The sequence below is a fragment of the Brassica napus genome, chromosome C9 (assembly GCF_020379485.1).
Source record: "Brassica napus cultivar Da-Ae chromosome C9, Da-Ae, whole genome shotgun sequence".
Classification (NCBI taxonomy): Eukaryota; Viridiplantae; Streptophyta; class Magnoliopsida; order Brassicales; family Brassicaceae; genus Brassica; species Brassica napus.
This window is the reverse complement of record NC_063452.1, coordinates 2,520,281-2,545,259: the sequence shown is the minus strand read 5'-3', so window position 1 is coordinate 2,545,259 and position 24,979 is coordinate 2,520,281. Positions and strand designations below refer to the sequence as shown.

Below are 24,979 nucleotides of genomic sequence, written 5' to 3'. Positions count from 1 at the left end.
GATTTAGTTTAGATTTAGGAAACATCTATAACCGAAGATGGAAGTTTCCATATTTTCCGGATTTCCTTAGAATATATATCTAGCTTACGCAGAACACAGTAGAGTAGTTGAGAAATATATTCTTCCTTAAGCGCCATATAAGGTAAAAGGCAGAATAGGTTATGGCACACAATATAGATAAGGTATATCATTGCGTTTTGGTTATATGTCGTTATCAAGCTGTAGGTATCCTGAAGACATCTTTTTTGATTATAACATTTCGAATTATAGCTGTGTTACAATATATAAGAAAGACTAGTTTACGTTGTATACCTTCGATATATCTATGTATAAAACTTAGTATCTGATTTCTAGGCTAAGTAGATAACCAGAATGAATATTCTAACTGCAGCTAGAAGATAAAATAAAATATGATTCCACTTTTTAAAAAAAAAACAATTCAACATATATATTGTCATACTTATGTTTCCAATAGTTTTCATATTTTTTAACATTTTTAAAATTCATTTACTATTTTTCCCATAAAAAATGGTAAAATACATCTAGAATTGTCCAAAGTATCAGAATTCCTATTGTGACAAATAAAAGTTCAAAATGTTTTATTTTTCCAATAGATAAACTTATATACTTTTCTTTCTTCTACAAAATATGGTAGTTCATCAATAAAAATTTAGAAACTTGCGGAAATGACGAGTTTAGATAAAATGGATAAAAGAATATCTCTAATATATATTGATATATTTTCTCTTTAAAATAGATCAACTTTCTAATAGTGGTGGAATTTATTTTAATGTACTCCTTTAAAATATCATTTTATTATATAGTAAAGAAAATAGAAAATTGCTATTTCTTACTCCATTTATAGAATAAGAAATTAGCAATTCCTATTTTAAAGAACAAATAAAACGGAATGAAGTAAAATTGTCTCTAAATGGCTATAGAAACAAATATATATAGATTGGTTAGAGATGCCCTTATAATGATGGGCAAAAACTAAAGACTCGATTTTAACTCTCTCCAAAACAAAAAGAAAAGAGATTATTGCACTTGATGATAAACAAGGAAACATATTTCTTGTCAATGTTGAATACACGTGGATTCCATCTATGTGCGAGAGGTGTGGAAATCTTGGCCACAAAGCGAAGCGGTGTCTTTTGACTTCTAAGCCGGTACATGATACTACACTACAGGCACAAACAAAAGAAGATAGTTGTGATATTCCTGTAGTAGATATTGATGTTATCCTACAAAATGGGAATGCATCAACAATGCCATCGCCACCTGTCCATCCACAGGTCAATGCTAACCTCGTCACCTCTACTGCAGCATCTGATACTCTTGTGATTCAGAATCAGAATCTGAGCAATGACTTCGATGATCAAGCGTTAATTCTCCCCAGCCAGCAACCAGATGTGGTGAATGTTCAAGCCATTACATCGGGCCCCTCAGATCATTCCCACTTCCAACATGAAACAGAAAACAGCCTATTTGGAACTTCATCACCTTCTTCTTCTCACTCTCAACAAGAGAAGTCTGCTACTCCACCTAAGTCGGTAAGCACTTTATCCACATTAGTAGATTCCCAATCTACTACCACTGATACACAGATTATGGAATCTTTTCCATCAGCCATTATCAACAACGAGGCTTTAGAAACTACAGTTGTTGGTCCCTTAACCACGCCACCTATCCATTGTGCTTTTGAGAGTCCTTCTCGTTTTACAGTGCTAGGAGATGTGGATGAAGTTGAAACTGAGCCTTCAAGCTCATTTAACTTGACAAGAGGTGGGAGGGAATCAAAGCCTCCTATCAAATATCAAAGTTTGGAGTGGAAGACTGTTCGAGGGAGAGGTAAGCGTGGTCGCCGCGGGCGAAGCTCCTCTCATTAGATATTGTCTTTTATACCATTGATGGTCTATCTTAACTCTTCCTTGCCTTTGTTATTCTCACTGGTTTGGGATTAAATATGCTCATGAAGATTGTTTCATGAAAACTTTTCCCGACTATAAGACCTTCAATCTTATCATGTAATCGTTTTATTTTAAATTTGAAAGCCTTTAGTCAAAAAAAAAAGAGAATACCTAGTGGAAAACCGCTATGAGTGACATAATGAAATGACAATTATTTTCTAAGTTTTGAAAAATGTTAAAATTTCCGATTGCATGCGCCTTTTATATTATGACCAAAAAAAGAAATTACTCGCAAATATGTTAATACATCTATATACTGATATATCTACGTGTACATGCATGAATATACCCTGTTTAGATAAGAGATCTCTTTAGATAATTGTACAACGTCCGATACAAGAAAGACGAGAACGTGAAAAATACATGAATGATTGGAAGGACTAAAAAAATATATCCCCTCTATTTCAAATGATTTGGTGTTAAAGTTTTTTACATATCAATTAAGAAATTATTAATTTTATTAATTTTGCTTCTTTTTGTATTAACTAAAGCTATTTCGACCAATAAAATGATACTATAAAATATAGTATATGATTGAAACACTAAATAATATCTAAAAAAATAAAACATAATCACTGGAACAAAAATAAAATCTTAAGACATCATTTAAAATGAAACAGAAAATGTTAAAAACGAATAAAATTGTCTTTTTACTCTAAGAAAATAAACCATGATAACTATTATTTTATTATCTTATCGATTTGTGTTATATTTTGAATCTATCCAATTTACGACCAAAAAAATATATTAATTTAGCTTGTTTATTAATTTGTCAAATATTAATTTATAAAGTTTTTTACTGTATGTTAATAATTTTATGTATGTAGGTATAAAAGGGAAGAAAGAACATGTTTTAAAAGAAAAACGAAATCTGACCCCCTAAAAACGAAATTGGAAGATCATTGGATTTGCAGTTCTCTCTCGTGGATTCTTTCCCTTGGACCCTTCCTTCACCTCGATTCCCTTCAAAAGTCACAAATCTTCTCTCTTCATATATAGATATGTTCACATGCATACATTTTTTTTTTTTTTTTGAACTTACACATGCATACATTAATATATCTTTACTTACAACTATCCGTTGATTATAGATCTTCACATGCATATATACTCCAACTAATTTTACATAAAATTTGATAATTTCCTCAATCCTACTAAACATCAATATCAATGCATCGATTGGTGTTGAGTCGAATCTAGTATAAATGGTGTGAGAAACCTTAGTTTGCTGTGGGATATAATCTCCATGGTTTGATGTTCGTAGACGTACGTTATTGTTTTAGGTGTAAAATATTTCAGGTGGGAGTGATCACGTAGTTGAATGTAATTTTCATGTTAGAAGGAAAAAAAAGTATATAAGTTATTAGATAAATTCAAAAGAAAAAACTCTGGCGAGATGGAATAGTTTTTTCGTGATTTATTTTATTTTGGATTTTAGTTTTTGTTTTCAATTGTTAATTAAGGTTTTGTTTTTTTTTTTGAATTTTTTTTTCAGGTTTTGTTGTAGCTAGTTCATTTCTTTACTTTTCTTTTCTTTTCAAACTAGATTTTAGCTTTTTGAAAACAAAGTTGAATGGGAATTTGATCAGTAAGATGGGTAACTAGATCCTTATTTTAACCATTGTCTAAAAATTGATTAGTAAGATGGGTTTTAGCTAATTCATTTTTTGTATTCTTTTAAAAATTTATTAAAAAGAATAACTATTTTTATGAATAAAATAAATCCATACTTATGTTTTCAAACAATTAAAATATTATTTAACATTTGTATATAATACATCAAATGACCACTTAAAATGCGTATATTTTTGTGGTTGTAGTTCTTTGTTATTCAAGAAAATTAAAAACAGTATTTTCTGCGGAGAATTTTGTTTTCTTCTAAAGTTTTGTAGGTTAATTAATTTTGATTTAAAATAGTGAGTGAGGGGTTCTAACAGTACTGTTCAGAAACCCAAGGAATCCACACGGACAATACATTTTAAGCGTGAAGGAAACAAAGAACATACTTGTCGTTCCAAATCCTTATAACTTTCTACGTTACCCATCTTGATTAGGTTTGAAGTTTCAGGTCTCTTGCTAGCTCACTTTCAAAAGGCATTAGAGTCACTATTAGCGAAAATAATCTCGGCTCCATGTACGAAAAAAACCTCAAAATCATTTTAAACTATTATTTTTGTAATCAGTCCGATACTTTGATTCGCTCTTATACCATATATGCGAATTACTATACATATATACTAACCAATTATGTTCAATCAATCATTGGATATACATATGTAGTTTTGTATCAGTGTTAGGTAGGTAACTCCATTGGTTATATCAGGATAGAAGATACGTTAACGTTGGATATAAAAAGCAAATAAACAAATAGTTATAAGTTCTACCGGTAGCTTTTAAAACAAAAAGACAACAAGTAATGATATATACTAAGGTTATAAAAGCAACAAGAACCACCCAACCAACATTAATTTTTATTCTTTTACAGATTGAATATAGCTCCCTCTCTGCTTCTTACTCACACACAATATTTTTAGTTTTTACATATATATATTTATATGCCCCTGTGTGATTTCAATAGCTGTATCAAATTATCAACCTTCTCTCTTTGTAAACACGAAACCTCTCTCTCTCTCTCTTTCTAGTATCATGTCGAAGAAACGAATTGGAATGGTCGAGAAAAGTAACAACAAGAGACAACGAGTGAACCTTGTTCCCGAGTTCTCCATCAACGACCACCATGACGTGCTGGTAGAGATCCTCCGGCGACTAGACGGCCCTTCTCTATGCTCAGCCGCTTGCGTGTGCCGGCTTTGGTCGGCCGTGGCTCGCAACGACTCAATATGGGAAGAGCTCTGTTTCCGACAAGTGTCCCCACGACCTTCACTTTCCATACGCTCCGTTGTATCGGCTCTCGGTGGCTACCGACGTCTCTACTTCCTCTGCATCCGTCCCTTCCTCGCACGACTCCCTAAGATTCTCTGGAGCCAAGACCAGCTTCAGCTCTCACTCTCTCTTTACTGTGTCCACTATTACGAGCGCATTTACGTCGGCGCCGCGCCACCTTCTTCGCTCATGTTCCTTCGAATGCCCGTCAACGTCGTCTGATTAGACTTTTACCGGAACGGCCTATAGTAAACTATTAGTTCCTAATAAGTGTGTATTATTCTTTATCGTATATTATTATTTGCTACGATTTTTTTTTTATTTGCTACGATTTGTTACGGTGTTCCATTTTTTCTTGTCAACACTAAGTTTCATCTTTCATTATAAGATTTATATTAATAAACGTGAGATCTTTTTTTCTTCACTCTCTACGTACTGCCAAATGCCAACGTGTAGCTGTTTTAGTGTTTTGTCTGTTCTGCTTTTTTTTTCTTTTTATAAACAAAAAGTCTAGAGCTCCAAATTCATTAATTCAACTTTTTGTTTTAATGTGAAAAATATATAGAGAATTATATCGTTTCGCTGGAAATTTACTGCTTTTTTAAACTATCCACTCTGTTGTTATATATGAATACAGTATAATTTGTCTAAATGATAAGATTAAACATGGAAACCAAAGTGAGGAGAATACTGGTTAGCCAACAATCTAGAGTAATACTAGATGATATCTACAAACATACGCATACTAGAGTCCAGCGCTTGACATCTTAAAAGCAAGAAATCATAGTCTCAAATTAAAAGCATATAGTGAATAAGACAAGCTAGAAATGGGATGATGAAATGGATATCTTTGTATATGTACTTTTGTTGTTGGAGTATAGATTCGTTAAAAGCGGTCAAGCTAGCTGATGGACCACAAAACACAAAGACATGCAACTTTCTTTGCTAATCCTTATCAAAATGTATTAAAGGCCCATTCAACAACAAAAACAGCCTGCCTTGATTTTGACATTCCCGTATCTACACTGGCCCATATAATTCGTTTTTGTGCTAATTTTACCAACATACAGGAAAAAAAAAAAATCAAAGCGAAACTAAATAAAAATATATACGAATTTTATTGGTACGAGTGAGTTTGAATGTAGCTCCCTCAGTTTCAAAATAATTCATATTTTAGAAGAAAATTGTTGCAAAAAATATATTTTTACATTTTTAATATGTCTTTGGAGTATTATATTAACTTCAAAACGAAATCTTTGTTGGAGTCAATGGTGGGAGTTGTAAGAAAATCAGGAAAAAAATGAAGACTCAAAAGTCAACAAGTCACAGAGATCACCGGCTGGTTCGGTGACCTTTACATAGTAAAGAAACCGGCAGCTGTGTGGAGCGGTTAGAACTTTCAACTATTTCAGTCAATTATTCTTCCCATTTTTCTCCTTAAAAAAATAAAATAAAAAGTAAATTATTCTTCTCCTTACAGGTTGTCTTTGTTCACACTCTCTCCCATCCTCGCTCCTCGGCTACATCTCCCGCCGTCTCTCCCGTTCCGGTGAGTCCTCCTCCTTTTTAGTTTACGCCCGGATCTGTGTTTACTCTCCATCTCTCAGTTTCTTTTTCCCTCGATTATAACAAAGGGAGTTGTTGAAGCTCGATGGTTGTTTGAAAATCGATGCTAGACCAGTCGATATTGAGTTAGCTATAATTGACTTTTTGTTATTTATCTATTTTTGTAACGAATCTGTAATATTCTCCGTTTTTTTTTTTTTTGCGTTTCGGATTTGCTTAATCACATGAGGCGAATAGGTTCGTGTCTTATTTTGATATTAACGTGTCTTGTAATGATGTTATAGAGAAGCCATTTACTCTTGTTCTTGCTTGTCTTAACGACACCAAGAACGTGCTTTTGTCTTTTATTAAAAAAAAAAAAAAAATCCTGTGATTTTCTAGGGATTTTGACTAATAATTTGGGTTAAAGTCAAATTCATAACTAACTATGTGTCTTGATTACATTACTTTTGATGCCAGCCCTTTTTAACTTGTTGGATGGGCACATCATCAGGCTCCAATCACCCTCACCAGATGCTACCTCCACGTCATCAGCTCCGAACCGGAGGAGCTCTAGAAACAACTCTTTCACTCGTCTCACACGACGGCCATGAGCCACGTTCCAACAACAACTCCGACCTCGTCCGCGAGTCTCCAGCCGAGAGCGCCAGCTCTCAAGAAACATGGCCGCTCGCTGATCCTATCGCAGCAAAGAAGACGGCGGTCAAACAAAAGACGGAGCCTGAGGAACAACAACAACAACCCGTGATGCACCACGTCTCCAGCGCAGATAAAGTATCGGTCCGAGACATCGCCAGAGAAAGAGTGGAGCTAGTCGCGGAGAGAATGCACAGATTACCCGACGAGTTTCTCGAGGAGCTGAAGAATGGTCTCAAAGCTGTTCTCGAAGGAAACGTCGAGGAGTTCGTGTTCTTGCAGAAGCTTGTTCAGAGCAGATCCGATTTGAAGAGCTCCGCAACGCTCCTCAGAGCCCACCGTTCCCAGCTTGAGATCCTCGTAGCGATAAACACTGGAATCCAAGCGTTCCTGCACCCGAACATAAGCCTCTCTCAGTCATCTCTCGTGGAGATATTCTTACACAAGAGGTGCAGAAACATACCCTGCCAAAACCAGCTACCAGCCGACGGTTGCCGCTGCGACGTATGCGCCACCAGGAAAGGGTTCTGCAGCCTCTGCATGTGTGTGATCTGCAACAAGTTTGATTTTTCAGTCAACACCTGCCGCTGGATCGGGTGCGACTCGTGTTCCCACTGGACTCATACGGATTGCGCTATAAGAGATGGACAGATCACTGCAAAGAGCGCGTCGGGTCGTTCTGGAGAGATGATGTTCAAGTGCAGGGCGTGTAACCACGCTTCTGAGCTGATTGGGTTTGTTAAAGATGTGTTTCAGCACTGTGCGTCGAACTGGGATAGGGAGTGTTTGGTGAAGGAGCTGGATTTTGTTAGTAGGATCTTCCGAGGAAGCGAGGATCAGAGAGGTAGGAAGCTGTTCTGGAAGTGTGAGGAGGTTATGGATAAGATTAATGGTGGCTTGGCTGAGACAACGGCTGCTAAACTGATATTAATGTTCTTCCAAGGTAAGTGTATGTGTTTTATTATTGGTTTGTATATTTTAACTGATTTAGAAATCCATATAATATTTAAAAATATACAGATTTTAAAATGAGAAATTCTCTAGGATAGGAGTGGGGTTTTGGGTTTAGGATGCCAAATTTTAAAAACTAAAAAAATATTAAAATTTTCAAAATAAAAAAGTCTATTTTGGTCATTTTGTTTTTTGAGTTCTATTTTTGTGACAAAAACTTAAAAATGTCTATTTGGGAGAATTGTCCTTTTTAAATCTAACATATGAATATTAATTAGTATTTACTACAATCCGTCTCTTTGTATTTTTAACAAATAAAATCAAATTCGTTAGTAAATCCGTATGATTGAATAACACGTTATTTGAATTAGAATTTATAAATCATAAAACTAATAACTCATGTGGATTTATGAGTGGATTTAAAAATTACAGAACTAATAACACTAGATTTAGTTGAATTTTCAAATTTACTATAATACATTTATGAATGAACATTACTCTGTGTGTTTAGACTAACGCATTTTTGTTATTACAAACTGAAGAGATCGAGTTAGACTCTGCTATGAGCTTTGAAAACGGAGGTCTGATAGCACCGCAAGATGCGTGCACCCGAATCGCCGAAGTTGTACAAGAGACTCTGAGGAAGATGGAAGTAGTGTCTGAGGAGAAGATGAGGATGTTCAAGAAGGCACGGATGGCTCTCGAGACGTGCGACAGAGAGCTGGAAGACAAGGCCAAAGAAGTAGCGGAGCTCAAAGCGGAGAGGCAGAAGAAGAAGCTTCAGATAGACGAGCTGGAGAGGATCGTGAGGCTGAAGCAAGCGGAAGCAGACATGTTCCAGCTTAAAGCCAACGAAGCTAAGCGGGAAGGCGAGAGGCTGCAGAGGATTATACTAGCGAAAACAGACAAGTCTGAGGAGGAGTACGCGAGTAACTATCTGAAGCAGAGGATGAGCGAGGCTGAGGCGGAGAAGCAGTATCTGTTTGAGAAGATTAAGCTGCAGGAAAGCTCGAGGGTAGCAGCATCACAGAGCAGTGGTGGTGGTGGTGGAGACCCTTCGCAAGTGTTGATGTACTCGAAGATACGTGATCTGCTTCATGGATACAGTCTTTCGCCTATGGTAGATCCTCAGTCAAACGAGCGTCATCCTTTTAGATCCAACCCTTGATGGTTCTTCCTTTATATATATAGTATTCATATCCTAAAACTCCTCGCTCTGTTTTGTAAACAGTGTGTTTGTAGCCTTAATAACTCTATCTACTGCTATTTTCTAGTTTATGACATGTGTTCTCACTTTGTTGATATCAACTTGTTATTCTATTGTGTGGTTTCTTTATTGGTTGATTAGGTGATTTTATGAAACGCAGAGAGACTTTGATTGCAGAAGCAACAAAGTCTGAATTTTATTTTATCTATGTTCTTAAACTCTTACATTGGCTTTGACCTATCTAACTCTTTATATTCGATGATTCTCTGCTTACACCTGCAGAAGAAGAAATTGCTAGCAACAAATAATTCATGGCTCACCAAACTCGTTTCTTTTTCTACACGACAGTATTTGTTTTTTTCTTATCTTAAGTTTGAAAAAAATGTCTATTAGTGATTGTTCGCATGTGTGGTAAGCTTGTTCACATATGCTCGGGTGGCAGGAACCATCATTCCTATTTGTACTCAAAGAGAGAAACCAAAAGTTTACATACTCTCTCTTGGGTTTTGAACCAGGGGAACACCTTTCAGTTTAATCTACATAAAATGGCTCACTTGTCGAATCATACTTTTTATCCTTTATCTAGTAGATTCAATATTTTGTTGATAAAAAAAATGATTATTTACACTTTTACGGCAACAAAGATGATAAAATTGGTGCATATATTTTAGTTATTTATAATCTGAGAACTAAATGTATTATTTCTATTAAGTGGGCACTAGGAAGACCATTGTTCTAAAAATCAGTTTAGACATTTAAAAAATCGGTATAGTCACCTATCTCAACTATACTCCTTTATAAAACCCATAATTATTACCTAGTGATTTCTTAAACATCGAGGAAGACTGCAGAATTTCTGCATTTCATCACCAAAAAAAGTTTTGGTTTGGAGATGGTGTGAAAGTAGTTGAAGACACGGTTGATAGAATTAAGCCATGAAAAGAACAAGGAATGCAAAAAGATTTAGCATTAGATTTTTTTGCACAAAAAAAAAATTAGCATTAGAATTTATTTTAGTTCACAAGTCATGTAAATACAGATTCACATCGCATAAATTGTCAATGTATCCTTCTTTGTATGAAGATACAAAAGGACAGATTTGATGTATATAAGTTTAGAAAAAGTAACACCTACGTGTTAGAATGGGAGGGTTGTTAAAAAGAAAAGATTAAAGAACAGCAAGGGGGTTTTGTTGTGGGGTCCAAATGACACAACATTCACTTCACTTAACAAAAAGAGAGTAAAGGTAAAAAAAGAAAGCAAATCTTCTTTTTTTTTTGAGCAACGAAAGCTATTCTATAATTTCTTACTGCTTGGGATTCTGATTCAATTATATCTTGTTGCTTTGCGAAAGTGAATCTACCCCTACCTGACATTCTGACGTGCTATTCAAAAAAAAAAAAGATTGGAGTAATTTAGGATTTAGTTGCAAAGTCTGCAACTTGTATTTCGGTTTAATATGCTAGTTTATTCATAACCTACAATTTATTTAGGATTAATTTACTGAATAACCAAATTTTGAATGGAAATTAAAAATATGGCAATGATTTTGACATAATTAAGTTACTAATATTTGACTTTCATTTCATCCGGTTATGTTCTCGTTCTTTTCAAATAGCAGGTAAAGAGGAAAAAAGCAGATGACGTTGCGATTGTAGGTATGGATAGGATTAAAGCCTCATATTTACTATTACATCACATGATCTATCCAAATGATACACTTATTTACCACATACATATGCACTATAGGAAATAAAATAGATGATTAAAAATTGTTGGTGTCAGATAAGGAATGACACGGATCCATGCTATATGAAACAATACATAATGTGTTTCAAAGAATCTGGAATGCACAAATACATATTTTGAAAAAAATTTAATGTTCTATTTCACATCGTTGAAATAGTATTGGACTCCAGTCTGATCCACAACCTATGAATACTAAATGTTACTCTAACCCCAACCAAACCCTTAAATACTAAACCCTAAACACTAATGACTAAACCTTAAATCCAAACATAAATTAATATATATATATATATATATATTTATTTATAATAGTTCAGATAAAATCAACATCTAAAAATATATTTTGAAAGTCTGATTGTTCTATTCCATATTGTCCAAGTAGTATAGTACTTCAATTCGATCCAAAACCAATGAATACTAAATGTTATTTCTAACCCGATCCCAATCCTTAAATACTAAACCTTAAACCCTAATCAATAAACCCTAAATCCTAATCACTAAACTCCTAAACCCAAATATAAACTATAATATATATTTATAATATTTTAGATGCAATCAATATCTGAAAAATAGAAGACTATATCCAAATAATATAGTAACCTTACATAAATAGTTACACTAAATAACAACCAAAATCAACATTGGTACAACGATAGATCCAGTCTGTGTTATATGATTCAAAATTGAAAAGTATGAGATAAAAGACATGGTTGTGGAAATAATTGATCTGAGAGGAAGAAAGAAAAACAAATAGTAGATACGATAGAAAATAGTAAATAGTTTCGTCGGTAGTTTTAAGGGGTATTTTGGCAAATAATATAAAAAATATATTAAATATCATGGTCAACTTATTTTTTAGCTAGATAGTGAATTATAATTTGTTTGGTAGTCATACAATCCAATTTCCCGTTTATTTATGTCATCACGTTAGTTAGCAAAAAAAAATGTCATCACGTCATTTTTTTTTGAACATTCATCACGTCATTTGTTGATTCTATAAAAGATTATCTATCAATTATTTTCAGCTTTAAATTTTTAGTTTATAAAAATACTAAGAAGTAAATAATGCTTTAAGTTAAACATACAATGATGGCTGTTCATATTTGACCACTTTATACTACTAGTATATATTTTTTGTATTTTTCCTTATGATCCAACATGCTTCCGAACATGGATATATCAGTTCTGACTGAACGCTTCGGTTGGATCATCAAAATGGTATCCTAAAATTTGAACAAAACTAATTATAAAACTTTAAACTTATTACAAACGTTTGGAAGTGATCAAAATCAACATAGCTGTGTTTTCAACAGTCGTGTGTGGCATGGAATCACATCATTTGAATTCTAACATTGTAGTCTTTCTCTACGCGGTCAAGATGCTAGACTTTGATTTTCTATGGACTATGGTATTCTCCTCTTGTTTTGTTTTTTCCTCTTTTCTGTATATTCTTGAATTAAAAATAATAATGTTTTTCATATATTTTCCTTATAATATAGATTCGAATACTGAAAGTTGAAAAAACGGATCGAGACAAATATTGGACTGGGGACATGTATCTTAAATATAATTGTTGTGGTGGTGGTCAAGACATGTTTGAGTGGTATAACCGTTAATAACACGCCTGATTGAGATTCTTTTCTCTCTCTGGTAATAAGAGTGACTTCTGTTTTAAAGTCACATGTGCCTTGTCTCCGACAGTTTTATCTCTCTTCTCGCTCCTTGGCTCTGGTTCACATGGTACTTCAATAAGATTCACTAACTTTAAGGTGTTTCATCTCAGAAGAGTCAGGTGGGTACTTCTAAGATTATTTTCTTTTTCTTCACACGAGCAATTCTGTTTGATCTTGAACTCCTCCGGTCACACATAAGATTATAAACCCTCTCTCTCTCTGTCTTGATACTGTCTGCTCAAGTAATCTAGCCACCGACCAAAAAGGTATGAATTTGCTGCTCTGTTGAGTTCTTGATCTCTGTTTTTTATGAGTGGCTACAGTATTGTTAAGTAGATTTGATTTGTTTATTAGATATTCTTCAATTAATTGAATTATATTTTTTTCCCTTATTAGGTTCCTTGCAAATAGAGGGATCTTGTGGTTATGTGTTACAAAACTATATGTTAAGACTTGAGACAATTCAAGTCTTGACATGAGCTAGAGCTTCTCTTGAATAACGATTTTTGATTATTTCTACTTGTAGTATTGCAGATTATTACAAGGTGTGAATCACACAAGTGGCAAGAAATGTACAAGCATCCAAGACAAGGGATTGAAGCTTACTCTTTACCTCCTTTTGAGGCCAACTCTGTTGGGAAGCTTAGATACATACCGGTTAACAACTCCCGTAAACGGTATTGCATGCTCGAGCCATCATCATCATCACCTGACTCTACGGTTTTGGTATCAAACAACAACAACAACTCGACACATGAGGATACGTCCGCCTCTTGTGTGACCGACGACTTTAATGACAAGATTAAGGAACTTGAAACAGCGATGATGGGACCAGACTGCTTAGACTTAGCCCTTTATTACAATGACTCATTTGTATCAACGCCATGTCAAGTGACTAATAGCTGGAGATCAACTCTAGAGGCCGTCTCTAGACGCGACCTAAGAGCTGATCTTGTTTCATGTGCCAAAGCTATGTCTGAAAACGATCTTATGATGGCAAATTCAATGATGGAGAAGCTGCGTCTAATGGTTTCTGTTTCAGGCGAGCCTATCCAACGGTTAGGAGCTTACTTACTAGAAGGCCTAGTGGCTCAGCTAGCTTCATCAGGTAGTTCCATATACAAATCACTTAATAGGTGTCCTGAACCGGCAAGCAACGAGCTTCTCTCCTACATGCACATCCTCTACGAGGTTTGCCCTTACTTCAAGTTCGGATACATGTCAGCAAATGGTGCCATTGCTGAAGCCATGAAGAATGAAAACAGAGTTCATATTATCGATTTCCAAATCGGTCAAGGGAGTCAATGGGTTACTCTTATCCAGGCTTTTGCGGAGAGGCCCGGTGGGCCTCCTTGGATACGTATAACGGGTATTGATGATATGGCTTCAGCGTATGCGCGTGGAGGTGGGTTGAGTATTGTGGGAAATAGACTTGCTAAGCTTGCTAAGAAGTTTAACGTTCCATTTGAGTTCAACTCGGTGTCGGTGTCGGTGTCAGTGGCTGAAGTTAAACCTAACAACCTTGGAGTCCGATCAGGGGAAGCTCTAGCCGTTAACTTTGCCTTTGTGCTTCATCATATGCCTGACGAAAGCGTTAGCACAGAGAATCACCGGTACATATTTTTGTTTTTTTTTTGTTTTGAAACTTGTTAAAACATAATACTTATATGCTTGGGTGTTTACTTTGCCTTGACTCAGGGCCAGCTCAAAAGTTTCATGAGTCCTAGAGCAAAAATTAATTTAGAACCATAAAAATAATATTTATTTTAAGTTTTTATTAAATGTTTTCAAAAGAATATCATAAATAAATTTTAATAAAATGTATTTTGAAAACAAAATTATTTTTATATATTTTAGACCTTTTTATTAACTTTTTTTGTCTAAAAGTGGAGGAACATAAGATTAGATCCGGCCGGTTGCACCGTTTGTCCCTGCCTGACTGAGTATGTATATTTTTACAGGGACCGGTTACTGAGAATGGTTAAGGGCTTATCTCCCAAAGTGGTGACTCTAGTGGAGCAAGAATCAAACACAAACACGGCTGCTTTCTTCCCAAGGTTCATGGAGACAATGGATTACTATGACGCTATGTTCGAGTCGATTGATGTAACACTTCCAAGGAATCACAAACAAAGGATTAATGTGGAGCAGCATTGTCTTGCAAGAGATGTTGTGAACATCATTGCATGCGAAGGAGCTGATCGGGTGGAGCGGCACGAACTCCTAGGGAAATGGAGGTTACGGTTTGGTATGGCGGGTTTCACTCCTTACCCGTTGAGTCCCCTGGTGAATTCTACTATTAAAAGGCTGCTCAGGAACTATTCGGACAAGTATAGGCTTGAAGAAAGAGATGGAGCCTTGTATCTTGGTTGGATGAAACGAGATTTGGTTGCCTCATGTGCATGGAAATGATACGAAGAACGAACACATATACATATATTGTACTTTCAGTTAAAGTGGTTTCTACATGTAGGCAAATTTAGTCACTCATTTGAATCTTCAAAAAAATAGAGATTCTTATGTCTAGTATTCGAGACCAATGTAGATGAACAACAATGAGGACCGGCTCTAAAATTTATTAGACTTGAAAGAATTATGATTTGGAAACATGATGATCCATGCATATATTTTGGTATGGCTTAGAGGCATATAAACTATATACATATTAACAATTTAACACTGATGCCATCCGCATAAAAAAATCTTTAACCAATTATTCTCACCATTATCATTAATAAAAGTTTTTCAAAACTTATTCATCTTGCATAAACGACTAACAATAATCACCCAAAATAATAACTACCCAAATAAGAAAACAAAGAAGTCTTGCAAATACCAAGTCTAAACTCTTCTGATTGCTTTGCGCCGGAAAGAACAATCAAACGTGCAAAACAACGTAAACATTTAGACAAAAAAATCAACAACTAAAAGGCTTCCTACGACTTATTCATCTCGCATAAGGAACTAACAAAAATAAGAAAACAAAAGAAGTAATGCAAACAGTCATAGGTTCAAAGATGACCAAAAGAATGAAGGTGTGAATTATGTCCATTCTCTAGAATTTACACCATTTACAAAAAATAACTTTTTACATATGAATTCTTTATAATTTATTTAATGTTTAAGAAATTATTGAACAAATTTACTTTTTTTTAATCAAATTTGGGGGGAAATTTGGGAAAATAATAAGTAACAAGTTTTCCTTGTTTCAGTTCTTTTACTCAATTTCTTTTTTTCCTTATCATTTCTATTCTTCTATTAAGGGATCCGATACAGCCATTGTGGGAGAACAAAAGGGAGAAAGTATGCTTGTTTGATGATGTGATTTATAATTATCGGGCTTTTGACAGAAACCATAGCTCTCGGGTCGTTAAGGGAAATCATAATGTGACCGTCGCTTGTATGTTCAAACTGATTGTGGATCACAAACTTACCGTTGTGTAAATTAATATATAGCAAGCTTTCTTGTTCCGTGCTCCAAAAGTAGGCTGTTTTCGCATCAAAGGGGTCTATCGTTATCGGAAGATAGTCGAAACCGGTCAAGATAGAACCTGGGGAGGTTTTAGATATTAGTTGCCATCCCTCGCTACGAAGCCTCCATACACACAACTTATCTTCTAGGCTTCCATCCAGTTTGGTTATGTTCATATACATGAGAAACCCTTGACAAGGTGTGCAAGTTCTTTTAAATTTGGTAGTTTTCTCTAAGTCAGGAAAAGGCGAAACGCGACATCGATTAGAACCCCTGCCAGTAGCATAGAAATCCATGGATAATACAACTTCTTGATTGTCATTGTTCAGGGCGAGCCAGTGAAGATTACCGTTCAAGCTAATTGAAAGAAGAGAAATATTATAGTTGACAACGGAAGTTTCCAGACTCGACATGCCTGTCTCAGATGAATATATCAGACAACTTAACTCCGTGTCGTTCCACTTTTTATGAAAGGCAACAACTTTGTAACCCAAAAGGTGGCCGTGCTCAGTTCGTGTGACAAGTCCCCATTCCCAGCAATATTTGTTCATTTCAATACCTATAGGACGAGGATCAAGAAAGATTTCTACGCATTCCCGTGAAACGGGGTTAGCCAAGTAGAGGACTCCCTTCTCGATGTCGGTTGACTCTGTATGGATCAAAATCAACCCAGCATCGGAGTAAGCCACCACATTGAAGTGTCGGTTTTTGTGCTTATCGTACTTGTCGAATAGGAGAGACTTGATGAAAGAATTCAAAGGTCGATTCAGTCCCCAAGTGTCGCATTCATAGTCAGCCACCATATCTGCGGTCATACTATAGTACATGAGCGACCATGAAGAAGAGGGAGAGTTTTGGTGGACGGACATGAAAAGGTTACGAAAAAACGGAGACTCTAGGATTGATTTCCACTGCTTGCAAACAAGTTTGAAACATGTGAAGATCTTAATCGGTAATCTCGCAAGTACCATCGTCCATAGATCATCTGTCAAGGATTCCATCTTCCTCTTTTCTCTTCTGAGTTGCACTTTTACTATTAGGGTTTTCCTCTGTTGCTATGAATTTTTGTAAATCATCATCAAATTTATAGGAGTTTCCTTGTTTAAATGGGGGAGATATCATTAGATCTTCTATTAATATCTTTTTAGCTCAGATCCTGAAAAGAGATTTGATGACAAATAGATAAAAAGTAAATAATAAAGATTAAATGAGCATCTATAATTAATTTAAGAATATTAGCTAATAGTTTATGACCAGAAACTACTAAACTAAAGTTCTCAAGCTTGAAATAATCACTTAAACTTTAATTATTATTTTTGTTACATTATTTTGAGAATCTGATCTTTTAGATTCTATTAATATGTAATTCTTAAATGAGATTTTAATAAAACTTTAAATAAGAAACTATTCTCATATTCTTTCTAAATTTTAATATTTTTAAAAAATATCCACTAAAAAATTTATACATGTTTTCATACATATATTTTTTTTTTTTTTTTGTAACACAAACTTTGGTAGAAGGGGGATTAGATGCCATTGTTTAATACAATAGAGGATTCCCTAAATAAGGCTTGCTTAGCTAAAAGGCATCAGCATCCTTATTTTTACTACGGTGAATCCAAGCAAAAGAAATAACTCAAAGCTAAGAGCTAGTGCTGCGATATCAGAGGAGATCCCATGCAATTCTGCATTTGTAGATACTTTGAATGGAGTCTGAGAACACCTGGAGTCTTCGAATCCCTGCGGAGATGCTGAAGCTGAGAGCTTCCCGAAGGGCGAGCCCCTCAGCAACTAATGGTGATCCAACAAAATGGCAGTGTGCCAATTTTGACGTTTGTTGGTCCTTGTCTTCAATTGTCCATCCCAGTCCTGCTAACTTCAGGTCGCCTCTCCAGGCCGCATCTGATCTCAATGTTGCCGTATCCGGTTGTCTAGCTGGTGTCCTGTGTGTGCCTGATTTCGGAGGAGCGGAGTCCCGCGTTTGTTCGTTTAGCCATTCTCTGGCTGTTGAGATGGCGTTGGTGATCACATCTTCAGGTGAGCTGCTCTTTTTTTCAAATGTCAGCTTGTTCCTTGCAGTCCACGAAGACCATAAGATCCATGGAACTAGTGGCCCTGTAGCAATTCCCGTAGGAGGGAGACAAATCAAACCACAAAGCGCAGGCCAAACAGAGTCCAAATCTATCATTCCTCTTAGTGTCAATGCAGTCAGTAAAAGGGGTGAGTTTCCAGACTTGTTGTGCAAAGTCGCAGTGAAGAAACAGATGAGTGATAGATTCAGTTTGATTACAGCGCTTACATTCCAAGGCAGAGGGTATATTTCGAGAAGCTAGCCTATCTCCCACTGGCAACGCTCCTTGGAAGATCTTCCATAGGAACACTTTCACTTTCGGTGCTAAGTTCATCTTCTAGATACCTCCATACCAGTCGAAATTTTCTTGCTGCGGAGTCGGTGTCGGGAGGCTGTCTTTTATTGCCGTGTGGTATCCTGATTTAGTCGTGTACTCCCCGGTCTTGTTGCCTAGCCAGATTAGTTTGTCCGCAGCTCCAGTTTTGTTGGGTTTAAGCAGAAGGATTCTTTCTTCTTCCTGAGGAAAGTAGAGTTGAATAGCTTCTCTGTTCCAGTCCGAGCCGTCAGGGAGGAGGAGGTCTGCCACGGTGAGGGTGCTCTGGTTCTCCGGCATAGGTCCCATTGGTCGTATTTTCTCGGTTAGGCTGAGCCATGGGCCAGTCCAAGCATTGATAGAAACTCCATTTCCTACTGCCCATCCAGAGTTACTTGTGATGAGGTCTCTTCCGATCAACACACCTCTCCATCCGTGCGACTCAGCTGCTCTGTGTTGTACTTGCAAGAACGTTGAGTCCCTACAATACTTGCCGGTTAAAACTCTGCTCATTAAACATGTCGGGTTATGAATAATTCTCCAGCTGAGCTTTGCGAGGAAAGCTTCGTTATAGCTTTGAAAATCACGGAAGCCCAGTCCTCCGCATCCCTTCGGTTGCGTCATCTTTGACCAAGAGATCTATACCATCTTCCTGCTGCCATCGTTACCGTCCCACCAGAATCTGGTAACTACTGATTGGATCCGCTTGCAAAGGGAGACCGGAAGCTTGAAACAGTTCATAGCGTGTGACGGAATTGGCGTTAGAACACCTGCAGCATTACCATTTTCAAACATCTTATTATCAACATTTGTAATATATAAAATTAAAAATATAAAATTTTAATAAATATTTGTTACCTTTTCCATGTAATATACGATTTGTTTGGTTAACATTATGTTTAATTTAGGGCATGGTCAGAAATGGATAAATTTAGAGATTTTTTTTCTAATCTTGGTCAGACAAGGTCTATTCATGGAAAATGTAGCATCTGAGCTTCCTTAGAGCATGATTATTGGAGGGTTCTTAGAGTGGAGTTCTTATCGGAATATAAGAACCCGTCTCTTAACTTTTAACTAAAAAAACTAAGAACCGGCTCTTAAATAAGAGTTTTAAGAGCCGGTTCTTAACTTTTTTAGTTAAAAGTTAAGAGACGGGTTCTTATATTCCGCTAAGAACCCCACCTTAAGAACCCCTCAATAATCATGCTCTTAGTTCTGCAACTTGTTTGATTTCTTTGTGATTGAATATCGTAACAGTAATATATATTTTAAGTAACCAGGTTCTTCATTTATGTCCGCTAAGGACTACTATGAACTTCTTGGAGTGAGCAAGAATGCCACAGAAAGTGAAAAAGGCTTATGTGGCAATATCAGATAACCTTGGATCATCTTCTTAATTGATATATCAGTCAGGCATGGTTGATAACTTGATATATTTATATTGCGTTATGATTAGTGAAAGTATTGTTTGGGTATTCTACAATGCTGGAAGATAAAGAAGAAACTTATGCATGCTCATGCCGGTTTTTGCTTCTCAAAGCTTATAGATACGTTTCATCTTTTACATAAGCAGCTTACATACAAAGCAGAAACGTTATGCATACAGTTATGCATAATATAAGATGGTATTCATGTGTGTTGGCTGTATATATATTTCTTGTGTGGACCAGTTACTGAGAATGGTGAAGAGCCTATCTCCCAAAGTGGCAACTATAGTGGAGCAAGAATCAAACACAAACACGTCTGCTTTCTTACCAAGGTTCAGGTAGACAATGGATTACTATGACGCCATGTTCGAGTCTGATATTGATGTTATCCTACAAAATGGGAATGCATCAACAACGCCATCGCCACCTGTCCATCCACAGGTCAATGCTAACCTCGTCACCTCTACTGCAGCATCTGATACTCTTGTGATTCAGAATCAGAATCTGAGCAATGACTTCGATGATCAAGCGTTAATTCTCCCCAGCCAGCAACCAGATGTGGTGAATGTTCAAGCCATTACATCGGGCCCCTCAGATCATTCCCACTTCCAACATGAAACAGAAAACAGCCTATTTGGAACTTCATCACCTTCTTCTTCTCACTCTCAACAAGAGAAGTCTGCTACTCCACCTAAGTCGGTAAGCACTTTATCCACATTAGTAGATTCCCAATCTACTACCACTGATACACAGATTATGGAATCTTTTCCATCAGCCATTATCAACAACGAGGCTTTAGAAACTTCAGTTGTTGGTCCCTTAACCACGCCACCTATCCATTGTGCTTTTGAGAGTCCTTCTCGTTTTACAGTGCTAGGAGATGTGGATGAAGTTGAAACTGAGCCTTCAAGCTCATTTAACTTGACAAGAGGTGGGAGGGAATCAAAGCCTCCTATCAAATATCAAAGTTTGGAGTGGAAGACTGTTCGAGGGAGAGGTAAGCGTGGTCGCCGCGGGCGAAGCTCCTCTCATTAGATATTGTCTTTTATACCATTGATGGTCTATCTTAACTCTTCCTTGCCTTTGTTATTCTCACTGGTTTGGGATTAAATATGCTCATGAAGATTGTTTCATGAAAACTTTTCCCGACTATAAGACCTTCAGTCTTATCATGTAATCGTTTTATTTTAAATTTGAAAGCCTTTAGTCAAAAAAAAAAATGTTCGAGTCGATTGATGTGACACTCCCGAGGAATCACAAACAAAGGATTAATGTGGAGCAGCATTGTCTAGCAAGAGATGTTGTGAATATCATCGCATGCGAAGGAGCTGATCGGGTGGAGCGGCACGAGCTCCTAGGGAAATGGAGGTCACGGTTTTGTATGGCGGGTTTCACTCCTTACCCGTTGAGTCCCCTGGTGAATTCTACTATTAAAACTCTGCTCAGGAACTATTCAGACAAGTATAGGCTTGAAGAAAGAGATGGAGCCTTGTATATCTTGGTTGGATGAAACGAGATTTGGTTGCCTCATGTGCATGGAAATGATACGAAGAACGAACATATACATATGTTGTACTTCTAGTTAAAGTGGTTTCTGCATGTAGGCAAACTTATTATAGTCGCTCAATTGAATCTTCAAAACAATAGAGATTCTTATGTCTAGTATTCGAGACCAGTGTAGCTTATGGACCGGCTCTAAAATTTATTAGACTCGAAAGAATTATGATTTGGAAACATGATGATCCATGCATATATTTTGTTATGGCTTGGAGGCCATATAAACTATATACATATTAACAATTTAACACTAATGCCATCCGCATAAAAAAATCTTTAATCAAATATTCTCACCACATATGAAAGTTTTTCAAAACTTATTCATCTTGCACAAACGACTAACAATAATCACCCAAAATAATAACTACCGGAATAAGAAAACAAATAAGTCTTGCAAATGCCAAGTCTAAACTCTTCTGAATGAAGAAGACGATATGTGTTTGTTAACGTTATATTCTTATCTTATTCTCATTACATATATAAAAAAAGGACGCAAGTTCTAGTGCTCCATCAGTTCGGATTGCAGTCACTACTCATCGATGTAGTGTTGCAGTTGTTTGGGATCCGATACAGCCATTGTGGGAGAACGAACGGGACAAACTGTTTTCGTTCGATGATGTATGTCCTTTCTATCTCGCTACTGAGGGATATCATAGCTTTCGGGTCGTTAACGGGAATCATAATGGGACCGTTGCTTCTACCTTCCAAACGATTGTGGATCACAAACTTACCGTTGTGTAAGTTAATATATAGCAATTTTTCTTTTTCCGGGCTCCAAAAGTAGGCTGTTTTCACATCCAAAGGGTTTATCATCAGCGGTAAATAGTCGAGACCGGTCAAGGTAAAATCTGGGGAGATTTCAGATATTAGTTGCCATCCCTCGCTCTGTAGCCTCCACAAACATAACTTGCGTCCATCCACTATGTTCATATACACGAGAAACCCTTGACAAGTTGTACAAGCTCTTGTGAATTTGGTAGTTTTCTCCAAGTCAGGGAAAGGTGTAACACGGCATCGAACAGAACCTGTGCTAGTAGCATAGGTATCCATGGATAATACAACTTCTTGATGGTCCTTGTTCTGGCTAAGCCAGTGAAGATTACCGTTCAAGCTAATCGGATACCCTAAACAACGATAGTATAAAGAGTAAGGAAGATGTAAAGTTTCGAGACTCCACAAGCCTGTCTCAGATGAATATATAAGACAACTTAACTTCGAATCTCCCCACTTGTTATCAAAGAGGACAATCTTGTAACCCAAAAGGTAGCCGTTCTCAGTTCGCGTGACAAGTCCCCATTCCCAGCTATATTCTTTCATTTCAAACCCTATAGGAAGGGTATCAAGAATGATTTCTACGCATTCCCGTGAAACCGGGTTAGCCACGTAGAGGGATCCCTTCTCCATGACGGTTGACTTTATATGGATCAAAATCAGCCCAACATCGGAGTAAGCCCTGACTCTGACTCGTCCGTGTATGGACTTCTGGTACTTGTCGGACAAGAAAGAGTCGATGAAAGAGCCCAAAGATCGCTTAAGTCCCCATGTATCACATTGGTAGTGACCCACCATCTCTGAGGTAATACAATAGCTGCACATGAGCGACCATGAAGAAGAGGGCGAGATTTGGTGGACGAATATAAAAAGATCCCGGAAAAAGGGAGACTCTACGATTGATTTCCACTGCTTGCAAACAAGTTTGAAACCTGTGAAGATCTTAATCGGTAATCTCGCAAGTACCATCGCCCATAGATCATCTGTCATGGAATCCATCTTTCCTATTTTCTTTGTTTTAGTTGCACTTTGACGATTAGGGTTTTTTTGCTATTTTAGTGATTTATTATATAGGGAATCATCTTTTTTTTTTTTTTTTTTTGACGTCACAGGGAATCATCTTATTAGTGAACCTTCTCGACATGTAATAGAGTCTTAAATATAATACAATTTGAAAACTTTATGTTAAATTAGCTTCTCTATTTTTGAAGATATATAGAGGAAGGACCTTAATATATTAAAAACATATTAAATTTTAATAATAAATATACATGATTATAAATATACAAATTTCAGATTTTCTAATTTTCAATATTACCTTTTACCTAAAGTGATATCAGCATAACATTAAGTCTATTAACATTATCACGTAAACATCTTGATGTATAATTTATATGCATATTTGAGTTATTTTTTTTAACAATGAATTATTATGATATTACAATTATGATATGAGAAAGATTATTCGACAACTGATAATACTACCTGTTTTATGAAGACTTATGGCTAACTGCATCACCTGAACCGTCTGGGTGTAGAAGCCTAAATTCAAGCAAATGCAAAATTTGTAACTAACATTGATACAAATTTAGAATGTGGTTACAAATGTTAAAATAACGCTAAATATTTTAGGCTTCAGTATATAAAACATTTACCAAAACCTCAATATTTTCGTACGGTTTAACACATAGATTTTGAGAAAATTTCAAATTTTTTGACAATATTGTTTAATGCATAGTTGTGTCCTTTACTAACATATGATGATTTTCAAAGAGGTTTGGAGCATTTGTTGTTTCCGTTTTTCAAGAAAATAGCGATTCTATAGTAGTTATTCCACATATTTAGGGAGTTTTATGAAATTTTACTAAATTAATTGATAAAAAAAGATTATAAAGATTCTCATATACCATGAAAGAGAGTTTAAAATACATTAACTTAGAAAGTGGTTAGAAATTTTAAAACAACACTAAAAAGTTTAGGCTTCAGTATATAGAGCGTTTACCGTAAAACTCAATATTTTTGGGTTTATACCATTGTTCTAAAAATCAGTCTAGGTTGCGCCAATGCGCCCGCCTAATCGGATTTTCGGTAAATAGGATCTAATCAAGAAAGTTTAAATTTTCTAGAATTTTTTTTTTAAGCACCCGCCTAGTCAATAATCTTATATAAATCGCATAACTACCACCTAGCGATTTCTTGAACATTGGTTTATACATAGATTTTGAAAAAAATTAAAAATATTGTTTTAATTCATAGTTGCATCATAAACTTACATATGATGATGGTCAAAGAGGCTTGGAACCTTTGTTGTCTATGTTTCTGTAGAAAATAATGATTTTATAATGGTTAGTCCACTAATTTAGGGATTACATAAAGTTTTACAAAATTAATTGATATAAAATTAGAAAGATGTCCATGTACAATGAAAGAGAGTTTAAATAACATTGATACAAATTTAGAATGTGGTTAAAATTTTTAAAATAACACTAAAGATTATAGGCTCCAGTGTATAAAGCATTTACCAAAAACTCAATATTTTCGTAGGGGTTACACATAGATTTTGAGAAAATTTCAAAAAATTTGACAATATTGTTTTAATGTATAGTTGCATCTTTCACTAACATATGTTGATGTTCAAAGAAGTCTGGAGCCTTTGTTGTTTCTGTTTTTCAAAAAAACGGCGATTGTACAATGGTTATTCCACCTATTTAGGAAGTATTATGAAGTTTTACT

The 24,979-nt window shown here is 35.9% G+C and overlaps 5 protein-coding genes across 10 annotated transcripts; 3 read left to right on the top strand and 2 right to left on the bottom strand.

Moving 5' to 3' along the window:
* Window positions 1–4,388: 4,388 nt before the first annotated feature.
* Window positions 4,389–5,277, top strand: LOC106363986 (F-box protein SNE-like). The gene has a single exon (XM_048769648.1). The coding sequence runs from the start codon at window positions 4,617–4,619 to the stop codon at window positions 5,073–5,075; it is 459 nt and encodes a 152-aa protein (XP_048625605.1). The 5' UTR covers window positions 4,389–4,616; the 3' UTR covers window positions 5,076–5,277.
* A 1,057-nt stretch (window positions 5,278–6,334) lies between these two features.
* On the top strand, window positions 6,335–9,342 carry LOC106401431 (protein OBERON 2-like). Its single transcript, XM_013841944.3, has 3 exons — window positions 6,335–6,402; window positions 6,879–7,998; window positions 8,549–9,342. Exons 2-3 carry the CDS (start codon window positions 6,897–6,899, stop codon window positions 9,172–9,174), a joined length of 1,728 nt encoding a protein of 575 aa, XP_013697398.2. The 5' UTR covers window positions 6,335–6,402; window positions 6,879–6,896; the 3' UTR covers window positions 9,175–9,342.
* A 3,150-nt stretch (window positions 9,343–12,492) lies between these two features.
* LOC106428184 (scarecrow-like transcription factor PAT1) lies at window positions 12,493–15,244 on the top strand. Of its 6 annotated transcripts, none has more exons than XM_013868936.3 (4): window positions 12,555–12,754; window positions 12,879–12,901; window positions 13,162–14,248; window positions 14,597–15,244. In XM_013868936.3, the coding sequence occupies exons 3-4, from the start codon at window positions 13,206–13,208 to the stop codon at window positions 15,045–15,047; spliced, it is 1,494 nt and encodes a 497-aa protein (XP_013724390.1). In that variant the 5' UTR covers window positions 12,555–12,754; window positions 12,879–12,901; window positions 13,162–13,205; the 3' UTR covers window positions 15,048–15,244. The 6 variants fall into 6 exon arrangements, with proteins under 6 accessions (XP_022559400.1, XP_013724389.1, XP_013724393.1 ...); XM_013868937.3 differs by having other exon boundaries at window positions 12,557–12,754; window positions 13,170–14,248; XM_022703679.2 differs by having other exon boundaries at window positions 12,493–12,901; window positions 13,170–14,248.
* Window positions 15,245–15,687: 443 nt separating this feature from the next.
* On the bottom strand, window positions 15,688–17,406 carry LOC106397979 (F-box protein At3g28330-like). The gene has a single exon (XM_013838596.3). It carries the CDS (start codon window positions 17,106–17,108, stop codon window positions 15,894–15,896), a length of 1,215 nt encoding a protein of 404 aa, XP_013694050.1. The 5' UTR covers window positions 17,109–17,406; the 3' UTR covers window positions 15,688–15,893.
* Window positions 17,407–21,985: 4,579 nt separating this feature from the next.
* LOC106397980 (F-box protein At3g28330-like) lies at window positions 21,986–23,245 on the bottom strand. Its single transcript, XM_013838597.3, has one exon. The coding sequence runs from the start codon at window positions 23,243–23,245 to the stop codon at window positions 21,986–21,988; it is 1,260 nt and encodes a 419-aa protein (XP_013694051.2).
* Between the last annotated feature and the right edge of the window lie 1,734 nt (window positions 23,246–24,979).

Coding starts and splice junctions, on each gene's coding strand:
- LOC106363986 (XM_048769648.1), top strand. CDS start 4,617: ATGTCGAAGAAACGAATTGGAATGGTCGAGAAAAGTAACAACAAGAGA.
- LOC106401431 (XM_013841944.3), top strand. CDS start 6,897: ATGGGCACATCATCAGGCTCCAATCACCCTCACCAGATGCTACCTCCA. Junction 7,999..8,548: donor GATATTAATGTTCTTCCAAG/GTAAGTGTATGT, acceptor TACAAACTGAAG/AGATCGAGTTAGACTCTGCT.
- LOC106428184 (XM_022703679.2), top strand. CDS start 13,206: ATGTACAAGCATCCAAGACAAGGGATTGAAGCTTACTCTTTACCTCCT. Junction 14,249..14,596: donor GTTAGCACAGAGAATCACCG/GTACATATTTTT, acceptor ATATTTTTACAG/GGACCGGTTACTGAGAATGG.
- LOC106397979 (XM_013838596.3), bottom strand. CDS start 17,108: ATGGAATCCTTGACAGATGATCTATGGACGATGGTACTTGCGAGATTA.
- LOC106397980 (XM_013838597.3), bottom strand. CDS start 23,245: ATGGATTCCATGACAGATGATCTATGGGCGATGGTACTTGCGAGATTA.